This window comes from Dermacentor andersoni, chromosome 6 (assembly GCF_023375885.2).
Source record: "Dermacentor andersoni chromosome 6, qqDerAnde1_hic_scaffold, whole genome shotgun sequence".
Classification (NCBI taxonomy): domain Eukaryota; kingdom Metazoa; phylum Arthropoda; class Arachnida; order Ixodida; family Ixodidae; genus Dermacentor; species Dermacentor andersoni.
Window position 1 is genome coordinate 76,744,822 of NC_092819.1, and position 15,822 is coordinate 76,760,643.

At 47.1% G+C, this 15,822-nt stretch overlaps 1 protein-coding gene across 4 annotated transcripts in view; it reads right to left on the bottom strand.

Annotated features, from left to right (window-relative positions):
* The window catches only part of LOC126522397 (prestin-like), a 294,487-nt gene that overhangs the window by 36,971 nt on the left and 241,694 nt on the right, over window positions 1–15,822 (bottom strand). For all 4 annotated transcript variants that reach the window (XM_050171141.2, XM_050171142.3, XM_055066403.2 and 1 more), the window contains exon 3: window positions 960–1,094. In XM_050171141.2, coding sequence (XP_050027098.1) covers window positions 960–1,094 — 135 coding nt within the window. The remainder of the gene's footprint in view (window positions 1–959; window positions 1,095–15,822) is intronic.

Genomic DNA, 15,822 nt, shown 5'->3' on the forward strand with positions numbered 1-15,822 from the left:
ATCAGCTAAGGTGTCCGAATTTATAAAGAACTGCACGCTCCTGTGTATTGTAGGTACGGTCTACGGTGTGGCCACAACAAAGCGAGCAGTCCAGAGAACGTTCAGACGGCACAACAGACCAGATACCATGACGGCAGAGGTGCCCCCAGCGTAAGTTAATAAACTGCCAGGAATTAACTACTGTACGAACATTGTGTAGCGACGTCGCTCTTTTAATCGTGTAATAGGATACATATGGCAAAACGCGGGGTCCAATAGGACGCGCGACGTGCTTGAAAGATCGCTTCTCCGGCTGCTGGAACTTGTGGTAAACTTTTTGGACGTCGTTGATAGTAGAACGGATCACACGCAAAATTACACCATCCCTCTCCTTGTTAACTCGTGTCTACAGACCGATGTTACAAATCCTCACGAATCAATCGCTAGAACCCACGAGCAATGAGTCTCTTCTGGAAAGTACCGCTCTTTATTTTTGCTTCGCACTACGCACGCACTTCATATTATTCTCATAAACTCCACGCGAAAGGGACTCCTGTTGGACTCCGGCCACCATGGTAACTGTATAGATTGCCACAACGTGGTGCCGTCGCGCCACATAATGCATTTTCTGCCATCCAGATCCCATATGCTGTCCTTCGATCATGTCGGCCCACCATCATCGTATAGCGCGCTACTCCTGTACGTTATATGCCAACTCTTCTTAGGGTCCGCACAATCACGTTCTTGTCCGGTAGCTTCCAAACTGACATTACAGTGCAGCGGTGTTGCTGAATTTTCACCTGTCTGAGCAGAATCTAAAAAAAGAAAAAACTGCACGTATGTCAAAATGCAGCACTTGACGTCACACTCGCGGGGACACAAAAGAAATGGGAAAACTTGGCACACTCGGTCAAGCTTGCTGTGATCAGAAACTACACTAGCGATAACAATTTGCGCGCGACACTTTGGCATTTCCTTACCTTTTGCGTGAGGGTAGCGTCTATGCTATCGTTTCCGTAGTTCTTGACCAGCTCCTCTTGATTCATGGCCTGCCGGTGAATGCGGATGCGGGGTTTCGAGCCATCCAGGTTGTTGTTGCCTGGGATGCCGTTTTCCTGCACGCACACGCGACAATGTGCGATCAGTAGTGATCAAGAGGCTGGCCACTATAAGGCGTGAAAGAAAAGAAAAGAAAGTAGTTCGCTGCCTTGATCTGCAAATGAAGTTTTGAGTAAAGTTTGATTCCCTCGTGCTTCCTTTTTCCACTCCCACCTCGAACCATTTGTCAGGCCCTGCAAGTAGTAGCTGCACTTTGGCATTCGGTACATGGACGCAGAGCGAAGCTGAGACGCCATCGCGTCAGGATTTTTTAGCGCATGCATGTCCTGATGGAAGTTCACCATTGAACGCTGCGTTCATGTTCAAAAGGACCGAGTTTTGACTCCAGTAATGGGTCTCTGTGTTGCGTACGTACATGTATAAGCCAGACTTCCCATAATTCTTATCAGAAAACAGACATCTTTTCCATATATTGGTTTGCACCACTGCTTACCATTCCCGCATTGATGCTTTCGGGTGCACACAAACACAAACACACACACACACACACACACACACACACACACACACACACACACACACGCACGCACGCACGCACGCACGCACGCACGCGTATTTCGCAGAAAGCCAGTTAAATTGTAGTCTGCAACGTTGGGGCTTCTTCTCACACGTACGTGCATATTGGAGAAACCAACCCTGACGAATGTATGTAGGCGTGTGGACGCGCTACGAATGAATAGACTTCCGGAGCATCTTTAAGGTACTGTGCGCGGGGTTTCGCCCATGAAAAGGAGGGATGAATCTATGCGAAGCTAGTAACTATGCACGTTCCTTGCAAACTTATAAAATGGTTGCGATTCGCGCAGCGCAACCGTAAATGAACATAAATATTACACAACATAGGCAAATAGCTGATTGCTGCTGCAGTTGTGATATAAAAAAATATTAAGATTCGTAAATGTCCGTTCAGAACAAGCAAAAGGCGCAGAACGGCAGTTCGACGCAGCACTTTCTCGTGCATTCTCTTTGCCACATTTCTTGCACGCTACGCTAGCTCGGAGGCAGCACAAACTGAAACGGTGTGCACAGCACTCAACAAGACAATTACAATCTGAAGTCCTTAGAACCGCACACTTCCGGGCATAAAAAGTACGCAATGCGGTTCATGTCGACGCGCGTTAAAACGCGTGCACCACGGGGACTTATGTTAAAAAGAAATTCTGGGATGTTACGTGCCGGTAGCGCTTTCGGATTATGAGACGCGCCGTAGCGGGGGACTCCGGATTAATCTTTACCACCTGGGGCTCCTTCAACGTGCGCATAAATAAAAGAGCACGAGCATTTTCGCATTTCGCCCCCGTCGAAATGCAGCCACCGCGGTCGGGATCGAACCCGGGCGTGAAATAAAAAGAAGTGAGAGACTAGCCTTCATTTTTCTTGCTAATAAAAATAAACAAGGAAAGGGCAGTCTTGAAGTAAGACTCTACCAGTCTAAGTTGATGTAGCGCTTATCTTTGGTCTCCCTTCACATTAAACGAGGCATGCCTTAACCAAACAGAAATTTACACATGTCGTGAAACCCGTGTCCTGTAAACTTTTGTACCTGACTCTCTATGTGCGCAACTCGTCCGCGCATTCTGCGTCTTATTTATTTATTTCTCTTTTTTTTTCGAGCACCGGTACGCGGATTGGTCCCCGGCGTTCACGTGGTGTATTCGTTGCCCTCCTCCTGCCATCGGCGATCGCAACGGTGACAGACGAACGCTGCCTGGACGCAAACAACGTGTCGAACCACGTGGTCTGTTGCTCCGTCGCTCGGTGAAGCGTGAAGCCAGCTAAGAGCGCTAACGTGGCAGGAGAGCAGCCACCACTCGTACACCATTTCGCAATAATATGGCAGCGCAGCGCAAGCTACAGTGTATACATACGTTTTTAACTTTGCAACTATAAAACAGTTCTAAAGTTAACAATTAGCAATAGTTAGCGCTTGTATGTGTCTGATTCTCTGTCCCACCCTTGGAAAAATTCACGCTTCAACTGTACTCACGGTTTACCAACTAGCCCGCTCCCAAGCCTTGCCAAGCTACAAGTCGCACTCTGGCACTGGAGCCTGCAGTTTAAGCTGAAGTAATGACGAGCAAAACAAGGAAGAACAAGTCATCTCGCGCGCGATCGCGATGCCGAGACAGGCTGGCGGCAGCCGCAGCTACCACTCCAGCAGAATTTTATGCGCTTGAGACGCCAGTTAATTGTGTTCTTTGAAAATTCAGTTTCACCAGATTTCTTGTGCATCTTCGGAATCGTCAAAGCCGTACAGCAGCAGAATGGATTAGGCATTTTCAAATGGTCGGCGAGTTCTTTTTTTTTGCCCCCAAGTTTACAGAATGTGGACTCCGTGCGAGAACTCTATACAGGAATGTAAGATACGAGAACTTTAACTATTTCATGTCCAGCACACTTGGGAAGCACCTGTCTAGCCACTTGAAAAATTACGTCCAACGTGAAACACTGCGAAAAACAGTGAAAGAAATGAACCGGCCACTTGACGACACACATGGAACAAATATTGCAGCCGTCTGCGTTCCAACTCGCACACTCAACAAGAACACCCTAGAAATAATATTCAAATTTGCAGCACAGGTATAATCACAAGTGTCACTTTTATCTAGCTTCACAATATTGCTTACTGCCGATACATTGTTGTCCAATAATGTCTTCATTTACGTATATGTGTATTTAATTACTTATCATTTCTGTAATTGTACCGATTCACCTGCTCTTTCTTGCCAATGTAACTTTATGTTAACCATGAGCGGGAGCTCCAAATTCAGCTTTTACTATGGGACCACCTTCTGTATACCTCTATTTGTAAGGCATTCTTATGTAATAATACAAATTGATTGATTGATTGATTGATTGATTGATTGATTGATTGATTGATTGATTGATTGATTGATTGATCATGAGAAAAACTTTAAATATAATTATGATCTTCATCGACGATTTTTCTTTATTTTGATGCATGATCGTGCTCACAGGACCCGAAGAGGTTATTGCGAAGCAGGTGATAGTACGACCTCACGATGTTGTAAGTTGACGTGTGCGACTATAGTCAACCTCGTTAAGGGGCTGCTTGTTACGCAAGGCTCGGGGCTGAAAACGAGAGACAAGGAGGGACTATATATATATATATATATATATATATATATATATATATATATATATATATATATATATATATATATAGCCATCGACGGCAATTCTGCCTGTGTAGCGTGGAAGGTCTAAAGCAGTGTTTCTCGAACTTTTCTAGTACGTGATCCCGCTCTTAGCAGTAACAAACCAAGAATGCTTCGCTTTACATACATGTCAACTGGAGTTCACTCTGCCTGTTCTTTTTTTTTTTTCTTTGAAAGCCATTAAGCACAGCACAGAGAGCTACCAAAAACACTTGTCACTGTTTTTTTTTTTTTTTTTAAAGAAAGGATTTATTTAAGCATGCATTTTAACGTAAAGGGTGTATTCCTTTCTTGATACAGCCATATCTGCTGAATCCCAATTCTACAGACTGGCTGCGGTTGGGATGCCCTGTTCGGTGAAGTTTTCTGTGTGGCGACCGAAGGTTTATACCGCCGTTTGAATCACTAAATTGTGGTCAAAACTGATATGACACTCTGCATGATAAACATGAGTTCAGGAGTGATATACACACATATCCTTACGTTACTCTTAGGAAAACGGCCTTGAAAGTGTATGTCTACGTATCTGCGCTATTGCTTCGATGAGCGTGCGCAATCGGTCTTTCTCTTTCTTCTCCTTTATTACCGGGCCTGATGACGCAAATCGTGTTTTGTCTGTTTTTTTAAATCCTTTTTCTCCGTCGTACGTTCTTGCGGCGCGGCGAATTTCCAGTGGCGGTTTCGAGCGCCTTGCGTTTCACATTATTCTGGTCAACCTCCCTGCCTTCTGCTTTTCTCTTTCCCCTTGCGTTTCACGGGAATCCCGGAGTTGTTACTGTTGCTTATCGCGATTCTGAAGTCGCCTTCCGCGATCTGTAACGTGGAGGCGCGATGGGTGACGTCATCTCCTCTGGCGCGGAGAGGTAGGCTCTTTTTGATGCGGGGCCTCGTTTGAGTTTTCAACGCTTGCCGAGGCGGACGTCGGTGCGACAGTTTGCCGACATAATCGTCAACGCCTGAACAAATCCCGCGCGCCTGTATGATGGTTGTTCGTGTGTCTATTTTCTGTTTATTTTATTTTTAAATATTACTTTCGCAGGTACGATTTGGTGTATATATATTGTGCGCTTGCCAAAGTAAACTTAGTTGGGAATACCCAGCGTCCGTGTGTTCCTGTTCTTTTCGCTTCTTCTTTTCTCTCCGCAAGATGATCACCATAACCCAAAACCAACTAGACAACCGACAAGTCATTACGAAGCTCAAAGTTGCCGAGAGACCCCTCTAAGTGTTTTAGCTATGTATATTTTTGCTGTGCGTTCAAATCCCTCGAAGGTTTCTTGCACTTGAAATTCGAGTTAAAATCTGAGACTGTCCGCTTTGGGTTGAATGAAGGTTTTGCTCCTCGCTTGCTTGCTTCGCACGCACGGAGCACGAAAGGAGAGTCGGTAGCCTAGCAACGACGAGTCCACAGACACACGCACCCGTAGCGTGCTTTCGTGACCAGACGGGAAAGCCGAAGGTTAAATAGAGAGCGCAATCTACAAAGGCCAGACACGCCACGAGCGTGCATACTTACTGACATCTGAGCAAGGACTGTACGACTGAAGCACCATGCAAATGGAACTGAACAAAAGAAGGTCGTCGAGCCAGCGCTATACGCTTCGCGATGCAGATCTGCCAGAAAGGAAGCAAAAACAACGTCCGCGGTTTTAATGCGTAAGCATTCTTTCGCGAATACCCCAGCAAAATCTGTCCGTCGGGCGAAAAATGTAATGAAAGTGTTTTGTACCTGCACAAAAAATTCGTAATTTGCGAAGTTAAAACATTTAATCGTTATGATAGCGTAAATTAATGTATATGCTAGGCAGCTTTATAAGCGATAATGAACTGAAAAAAAAATCGATCAGAGAGAGCAACCATGTGATTTATGCACACTCATAGGCATACATAGGGCTCCATAGAAAAAGCACGGGGAAGGTATAGTAGGGGTGGCCCAACTTAAATTTAGGGGTGGGCGAACTTGAAATGACGGGGTGGGCCAACTTGAAATGACGGGGTGGGCCAACTTGAAGCTACGGGGTGGGCCAACTTAAAATTTGGGAGTGGGCCAACTCAACTTTGGTGGTGGACCAACTGAAATTTGACGGTGGGCCAACTGAAATTAGGAAGTGGGCTAACGGAAATTTGCGAATATGCTAACGCGTACTTAGACAACTCCAGTGGAGTTCCTGCATAATTTTTTTAGACTGGGAGACGGAGCAAATATTGCACTGCGTGCCCGAAACAAAATTCAGAACGAAAAATAAATGTCCCAAGGGCGAGAAAAAGAAAATGGTAGGTGTTCTTAACGTTACGTTGCCTCCGAAAGGGAGAGGTGGACGGTGAGAAACTGTCTTCTTAGCGGGAAAAAGAGAAGGGTGACAAAAAAATAAAAGCAAAAAAAATAAACAAACCGTAGATTTTGGATAACTTTAGTGACAAACTGCGACGACGTCTCTGCAAGTTAGGCAGGCGCGTACATCGCAGCTGGCGACCAAAATATGGCTTTCCTCAGCAGATTTTTTTCAGTTTTGTCAGACGTTTCGAAAATCGCGTGAGAGAAGTTGAAACAAATTACGCTTTAAAACTGAGTGGTCTTTATCACTGATCCTTAAGTTGGAAGTACGACATTATGGCAGGCATCTTCGACATTCGGGGAACTTTCAAGGCCAATCAAAGACACGGTTATCCAGCAACGATGTCACAAATGTGCGGGTACGCGCATTTCGGTCGGTCCTTTCGAGCGGGGGTCATCGCAGGTTTTTTGAAGTGTGCCAGAGTTGGAACACGTCGTTTGATACAGAAAGTTGGGCTAATTTCACCTTCACACTCAGCCCAACTAGGACTATGTTGACTGACAGTTGAATGCCACCTCAACGTCTTTTTTTTTTTCTTTTTGGCTTCGCATAGCCAGCCCCACCATAGCACATAGCGCGCCGCGCCTGATGGCTGAGCAGAAAAGAAAAGGGTCCTGAATGAGCAATGAATGGATGTAATTTCAGCAACAGAAGTCTACCATCTGTCCTCGACAGTTCAGTCTAGGTCTTGTCTAGTCTCTAGTCTAGGTCTAGCTTAGTCTAGGCCCGATGCCCGGGTCTTATTGGCAGGTCTGAAACATAATGCCCGGGCGTTGTGCACCCATGCCGCCTCCCGTCTCAAAACGATTAAAATAAATATTTGCTTTATACAGGATGTCCCAGCTAACGTTAGCCAGTGTTTAAAAATACGCAAACGCCACGTAGCTGGACAGAACCAAGGTAATGTTGTTTGCCGTCGTTTGGAGGGACTCATATCATTCTTTTTTTCATTCCGCCTAACTATATAATTAGTCTTCGTTAATTAATCAACATCTCAAATATTATGATTAGACGAAAAGTGTCACTGAGTAAATTGTAGAGCGACATGAAAAACTCCCGATACAGCTTTCTGTTGCTCGATACCTGCTACACAGAAGTGTCTTTCCGAGCGTGAAAGAAGCCCGAAAATGCACGCAAGATTGCCGCGCGACTGGCCGATCGTGGCACTTTGCGTGTATTCGCGGGCTTCTCTTCTATCACGCTCGGAAAAACACCTTTATGTAGCACTCATTGAGGAACAGAAAGCCGTATCGGGAGCTTTCCGTGTCGCTCTACAATTTTCTCATTGACATGCAGTTTTCATCTAATTATAATATTTTAGAAGTTGATTAATTGATTAAGACTAATTATCTAATTAGGAAGAATGAAAAAACAGTAGTCTGAGTATCTCCAAGCGACGGTAAACAACATTCCCTTTGTTGTGTCCAGCTACGTGGCGTTTGCGTATATTTAAACCCTGGCTAAAGTTAGCTTGAATAGGCGTACGGTAGCGGGATTAAAAGACAGGACAAAAGAAGACACACAGACACACACACAGATGCGTTACCGCAGATTCGGACACAGATGCATTACCAACAAGCCCACATTGCAACCTTCGTAAAGTTAGCTGGGACACCCTGTATAGCTGTATACAGACGCTCCTACAGCGCCGCACTTGCAAGCGTGTTTACTAATTATACTCCTTGAAGTGCCAGAGGGTATACTTTGCAAAACGTTTTGAACTGCGAGGAATCCTGCAATTAAAATGACAAAATATGGCCAAGGATGCCTGACGACATGCCCCGCGCGCCCGGAACCACAATTAGCTGAATTTACTCCTGTTATCCTGGCGCCTGCGCGTTCACTGTTTGGATCCATCCACTCTGCTAAATTGTGCGAGAGCTTCCTACCTCTCCCGTCTATTGCTGCAAGGTGTGCCTCAAAAGCGACTTACCGGCTTTTCCTTACGCCAGCAGCACCACAAAAGCATTAGAACAGCACAAAACGGCCGTTAAGTGTCGCCAGTGTATCCTATATAAGGCACGACCCGACGCTAGCCGAGTCTGCCCCGCCCAAGTGACCGGTCTAGCGCGGTAACTTCAACGGCCGCAGCAGGAAATACAAAGGGCGTTTCTGAACGTCTGCAGAACAGTCTGCCCGTACGACCATTGAAAAGGGATTCCTTACAACGGCAACGCACACGGCCGCAGCTGGGCATAGAAATGCGCTCGCAAAATGCAGACGACAACTGCTCGCGGCCGTCTGCATAACGTGCGCAGACCGGTGGAACAAACAACTCACGCCGCTCGCACGGTATTCCCGTAGCAGGGGAACGGACAGCGCAGTCCAGGACGAAGGCTTCCGTTGTCGGCACTGCCAGTTGCGCTTAGCTTTACGTGACGGCATGCTTGCAGGCAGCTTGCTGCCGTTTTTTTGATATCGTTGTTGCTGCTGTTGCTGATGTTGTTAGCCGAGAAACCCGATGACTCCCACCCACTATGGAACAATTGGGAAAAAAAATTCACAACCGCAAGCAACATTCGAGCACTGCACTAATTCTGACGGTAAGTAATGCGTGAAGGCGAGATGACGATGTTGACGTGAAAAAAAAAAAAGAAGCAAGAACGATACAGGTACAACGATAAAATAAATCGGCGACCATTATTTGAACGCGCCCCTATACGCACGCAAACGCATACATGCAAGAACGAAAGTTTAGGAGGACAATCGGCTGGATTCTAGGCGAAAATGCTGGATAGCGCAGGAAACAAGGCTGTCGTTTGCAACCAAGATGTGTGAGGGTCGGGGAAGCTACACGACATTTGATCGGACGTACTAGACGAGAACCAGCGCTTACAGCAACACATCCGATGGATTAGGTACTCGTACTACAGAGAGGTCCAGTTTCATTCACGTGAGCAGAATACGCGGGCAGCTGCAACAACCAGAGCGCTACGTTCACCGCCCGTATCCAGCTTTTCTGGACATGAGGGTTTAGTTCGCGTGAGTGCCACCACGTGGCGTACTAACCTTAAACTTTTCAAACTTCCCGCGGTGACGCGTGATGACGTCAACCAAACAAAATAAAAAAAATAATAGCTATCCCTGCGCATTGAACTTCGCCACAATGCTTCTCCCGCCGGTGTTATCAGTGGTCTTGATCAAGCGTATTCGCTCGTTGCCTAGAAATTACTCGTCATCCTAAGAGCGTTTAGTCGCGACGAGCAATGGTTGATTCTGGGCTTTTGATGCGGTTCTTTCTTTTCTTATTTTCTTTTCCTTTTCTTTTTCTTTTTTTTCATTCTACGGAGTAAAGAAGCTAGCCTAATCGTCAGAAGTAGTTCGGGGCAGCCTTTCTTCAGTCGGCACACATTGTTAACGTCCGAACATCGCACAGAGTCTACTAGAGACGCCGTCGTGGACGGATTTTGATTTTCCACTATCGAATTCGTTAAGGTGCACACAATTATTTCACTAGCGACATTGCAATGCGCACTCATGGGCTACCGCCGCAGCTGCAAATCTAGATGTGCTTAAGCATTAAGACATATACATGGATAAGTTGGTTTTTCACCTTAACACAAAAGTCACGATACAAGAGTTGAGCAAACTGTTCCTGTGTCGTCGCAGGGTGTGAGACCGGGCTAGTTGGTATTCCATGCTAAAGTGACTAGCGCAAGAGTGGACACGGGACACTAGAGGCGACAAGGATAAGCGCAAACATCCAACTGGGCGCTTGTCCTTGTAGCGTCTTTAGTGTTCCCTGTCCACTCTTGCACTAGTCACTTCAGTTTGTGTCGTCGTCCGTTAGCATGCTATAGCCGAAGCTGTTCGCAATATTACGCCTCCATTTACTGGCCACCAGGCCAGGTACACCATTGGGTACGACACATACAGTACTTGCAGTTAGTTTCCAAAGTAGTCTCCTATGGCGGTGGTCCACGTGCGTGAAGCAAGAACGATATTTAAAATTATTGTGCAGTAATATATGCGGGATTTGTGTGTTCTCCACATTCTGTGCCATGTTGCCATTCCGCCTTTATTATATAGCCGCAATGTAGACTAGCAGCTATCGAACGCCATAAAGGCTATCCACATACTCAAAGACCTCGCGCACAACTCCTGTCGCTTAATTGTATTCAAGAGTTGTGCGACTGCCCAGGATATCCTTAACGAATGTTACATAACACATTAGGATGTTTTACTTGCCATAACCACGATTTCATTATGAGGCACGCCGTAGTGGAGGACTCGAGAATAATTTAGACCACTTGGGATTTTTTAACGTGTGCCTAACCCTAAGTACGCGGGTTTTCGCATTTCACACCCATTGAAATACCGCTGCCATGATTGGGATTCGACTCGAGACCTCGTGATTAGCAGCCGAACCCAATAAAAGCTAAGCAACTATGGAGGGGAAGGAATGTTGGCAGTAGGAGGAAGGTGACAGCCGGAAGGTGAGACAATTTGTTCCAATCCTCATTGCGCGAAAATCGGTACCATCTGTCGAAGAATGACACCGTAGAATGCACTGTATTCAATGAGTGAAAAAATTATGCGAATCCTATGTATGTGCGAATCGATGTAAGCAAAGCTTTCTGCGTTTGTTGTCATTGTCATGCGTAATCTACACAGAGTAGACAGGCACTCTCTAATGAAATGCTGCCAATGTTTGCCTGATTACGCCTGCCATTGTGATGCAAATAAACGGGCGCCTTCAACTCTTTTTCTCAGAAATAAACGCTGAATGAAATGCTGACGCGATCCTAAACAAGATCAGCAAGCGCCGTAGTGCTCGATCTTACGACGCCCATATTCGTAAGCTTATATTTGTGATTTTTTTTTTTTGGGGGGGGGGGGGGGGGGGGCGTTATGCTCTTGTACCCTAGAAATGTCCCTCGGACGTCTCTGATGTGCTCGTTTTTATTCTCAAGTACGCAATGAAAACTCTCATCGCTGCAAGTTCATGATGTATTGGTGGCAGGCCACCATGGCGTGTCGCGCAAGTATAACCACGCTGATTCGTTTTGGTTGACATATACTATTTTGTGCGTCATACTTCGCCACATTCATTTTTCAAACTATGCCAGAGCTCGAAAAGGGCGGCCAACTCACTACGTCCCTTACCTCTGTTTACTTCCCCAAAATGTGTGTTTATCGCTGTGGTTACCAAATACGCCCAGCGGTATGCTACGACACAAGCCTTTCTGGCGGCTGAGCAACTGAAGTCGCAGGCTTTATTCAACATGGCGTCGACGTTCAATATGGCTATCCTCAATTACTTTTTGCGGACTTCGCTCACCGCCTTCTCTCCAGTGTCATCTCTTACGCTACTCGCTCCTGCTAGACACAACACAAACACGCAACGACCTTAATGAAGTACCAATTACACTGAGCACCGGCATTGGAGCGTTGTCCTGTCTATGGTGACATTATCCGTCTACAGCCTCTCTCAACAACACCGCTCGTTACTCATCACGTTTTTTTTTGTTTTTTTTTGTCGGCAAGAGTATAGTGTATTTCCTCTGAATGTGCTTTAGGCTTTAGGCGTGACCTTGCACGCCCGCTTATTCGGTTACGTTGACGGCGACCGTTGTCGTCAGGATGCCCCCTCATTCTGAGCTTCGCAGTCACCAGAGAGCACAGAAAGCTGTCTTCACAAACAAACCACCGAGATTCGAGCCCATCTCCCAAATGCTCCATCTTGCATTTGGGAAATGGACACGCTAACCATTACGCTACCACCTGCCTCCACCAATTTCTGTTTATCTATCTGCCTGGAGCAATTGCCGGACTGGTTCGCCAGGCTAAACCCGCCTGCTGCTACAATTCACCACCACCACCACCACCACCATCCCACTTCACGTTTTTGGCGCAGACGCAGGCAGAATGGATGCAGAAACGAAAAAAAAGTAAACATTGCTTGAGCGGCCAGCTGACACATGACCTTAACTTTGGCAGGTTATTCTCATTGGAGCGCATGTAGGCTTGCGGCTGTGTGCAGATTGTGGGTCGCCTTAGCTTTATTGTAAATTTATTTTCACCGACTCTTTTCAGCTAGAACTGAAATGCCGGAAAAAATGATACCTACCGTTGAATATTATTTTCTTGTTTTCTTGGTTTCAACCAAAAACGCTGATTTACACAAATAGTGATCTTTTTAAGAAGTGGCATAAGGATACTACATTTCGAGGTCATGTCATTGTGTCAATACGGGCCGGCACCACGTATCGACGAAAGGGCTTCACAGTGCCGATGCACGCGGCAGGTTACTCAATAAAGAAAACAGGAAGCGACTGTTTTTCAGTTCTCGCAACATATTGTAACAGATACGAAAGGCACGGACAAGAAGAGAAGAAAGAGAGGACGAAAAAAACGAGGAGTTAGAGAGGCCGGGCTGCGCTACGATCACGCTACCATCATCGTCCAATTCTCCTGTAAATAGAACCATTTCTTCGCAACTCCTCGTAACAGTTGTGGTGGAAGGTGCTGCGTAATCGACACCCGAAGACGGAGGCTGAACCACAAGTTCTTCGACGGAGCCGTCGCCTTGCTGGACTCCCACCGAATTCACCGGAGCTGAACATGTCCCACGACGCAAAAGAACAACGGCCCATTCCAACTGCTGCCCCGACAAGTTCTGTTCTGCAACTGAGAGATGCGCGTCCCTTCGCCTGAAGATCGGACTAAGACGTCGAGGAATGGCTCATCCATTATCACCGGGTGAGTGCCGCCAACAGGTGGAACAGCGCTTCTCAGCTTTCGAACGTCGTGTTCTTTCGAACGGATACTGCGTTGGTGTTGTTCGACAACCACGAGGTAACATTCACAACATGGAAAAGATTTGTTTCCGAAATCAAAGAGCGATTCGGCGACTCCGCGACGAAAAAGAAAAGGGCAGAACAGACGCTACTGCAACGTGCGCAAGTACCAGGCGAAACCTGCACGACCTACATTGAGGCAGTAATAAAACTGCGTAGGATGGTGGACTCTGGAATGTCCGAGGAAGACAAAGTCGGGCACATCCTAAAAGGAATTGCCAAGGATGTTTACAATTTCCTCATTGCAAAAGACAGCCTGGCTTCCGTCGCTGACATCATTCGGCACTGTCGCACTTTCGAGCAACTAAAGACGAGGCGCATAACGCCGAAGTTTGGCAGGCTAGCCAATGTAACGACAGTTGCAAGCGTGGACAGCAACCAGCCCCTTGATCTTGAATCAACGATCCGACAAATAGTTCGGGAAGAACTCAGCCTGCACGCGCAAGTGACACATCCAGGCACTCATAGCTTCCGCCTACCCCTAGATTTTGAGCCAAACGTGGCATCCTTCTCCCCGTATCCTGCAGCAAGGGGCACTGAGGATTATGAACTCACGCCCCGACAGCAGTCACGTCTCTACGACAGAGGCCCTACTTATGACGCTCGGCCACAACGAGAGCAGCTGCGTTTTTACCCCCGAGGCCCTGCGACTTCTGTCAGGCCACGACAAGAACAGCACCGACCCTACTACCACGACGCGACTTATGAAAGATATAACGGATTTCAGCAAGCAGCAGAGACACGTTATCCACATGGCCACGAACTTTCTCGCCGCCCGCAGCCGTCTACCATTCGTTTCGAGGAAGACGCTGTGAACCGCGACCCTCCCGTGTGCTGCACCTGTGGTTCCACAGGCCATATAGCTCGGTATTGTCGCCAAGCCCGTCAATCACGTAGGACACCATCGATGTTCTCGCCACTCAGAACCCGTACTTCATATGACCTGCGGACGACCTATTTGCTTCCAAGGGATCACTTCTCACACGAGACCAGACGCAGTGATTCGCCAGCATCTGAGCGGAGTTTGACGCCACCAAATAGCCGTCCCCGTCACTCTCCGTCCCCTCGGCGCCGTTCTTCCTCACCGCCCCCGGGAAACTAGCATCCGCGGCCAGTGGATGTGTGGTCGCCGGACAGTCTTTGCAAGAAATACCTCTGCCTGTTGTGATGTTAAAAAACACAGTGAATGTCTCGATTAACGGAATGCCGACCATGGCGTTAGTTGATACTGGGACGACTGTGTCTGTGATGAGCCTCGCTTTCAAAAACCGGCTAGGCCACAAAGTTATGTTTTCTTGGAACGACGGTATTACCTTTCGTGGAGTAGGCGGCGAGTGGCTTCATCCCCTTGGTGTTTGTGCTGTGAGTGTTTTGTTGGCTGGGAAAGTGTTTGTGTCGGAATTCCTTGTTCTCGTTGTTCGCACGACGTTATTCTTGGTATCGATTTTCTTGAACAGTGCGGCGCTTCCGTGGACTGTGGTTGTGGCGAAATCTCATTGAACAAGTTATTTATATCAGCACATTCCGAACAAAGCTTGGGTGGTGAAGACGGGGACACAGACACACTCAGTGTTCTTGATGAAGTGATTGTACCATCGTGGTGTCTGACGCCCGTTCGTGTTTCTACAACTACTGTTGATGCTGATTGTGTTGACCTTGTAGTTAGGCCTCTCCGCATAAACTGTGCTAAATAAATATACTTGTGCCCTGCTCTGTCGTGTGAATGACGAAAGGAGTCGCCACATTGTGGGCGCTGAACTGTTCCGCCACGCCGGTTGTCCTTCCTCGCGGTATGAAAATCGCTCTTTTCGATGAAGCCGCATGTAGTTCAATAGCGGCACTAACTACGGACGTCTCTACAGCTTGCTTTCCTTGCGATAATCGCCATTCTGAAGAGCTAATGCTTGGCATGATCAGCAAGGCTCTCAGTACATCGGAACGGCAAGCACTGGTACAAGTCCTTGCCAGGCATGAGGCCGCATTCGACTTCACGCATGGAGATGCACCCCTTCGTTTACCGTCGTCCCGCGCTCGTCACAGAATAGATACCGGCTCAGCACACCCCATCCGCCAGAAGCCCTACCGAGTGTCATCGTCCGAGCGCAAAGTTATTGCCGAGCAAGTCAAGGAGATGATGAACAAAGGTGCCGTTCAAGAGTCATCTAGTCCATGGGCAGCCCCAGTAATCCTGGTCCGAAAAAAAGGTGGCTCCTGGAGATTCTGCGTGGATTACAGACATCTAAACGCAGTGACAAAGAAGGATGCCTATCCACTACCGCGAATCGATGACGTCATTGATTGCTTACACGCTGCTTCTTACTTCTCAACACTTGATTTGCGATCGGGGTACTGGCAAATACCTATGGACCCTGCCGACAAGGAAAAGATTGCTTTCGTGACTCCAGATGG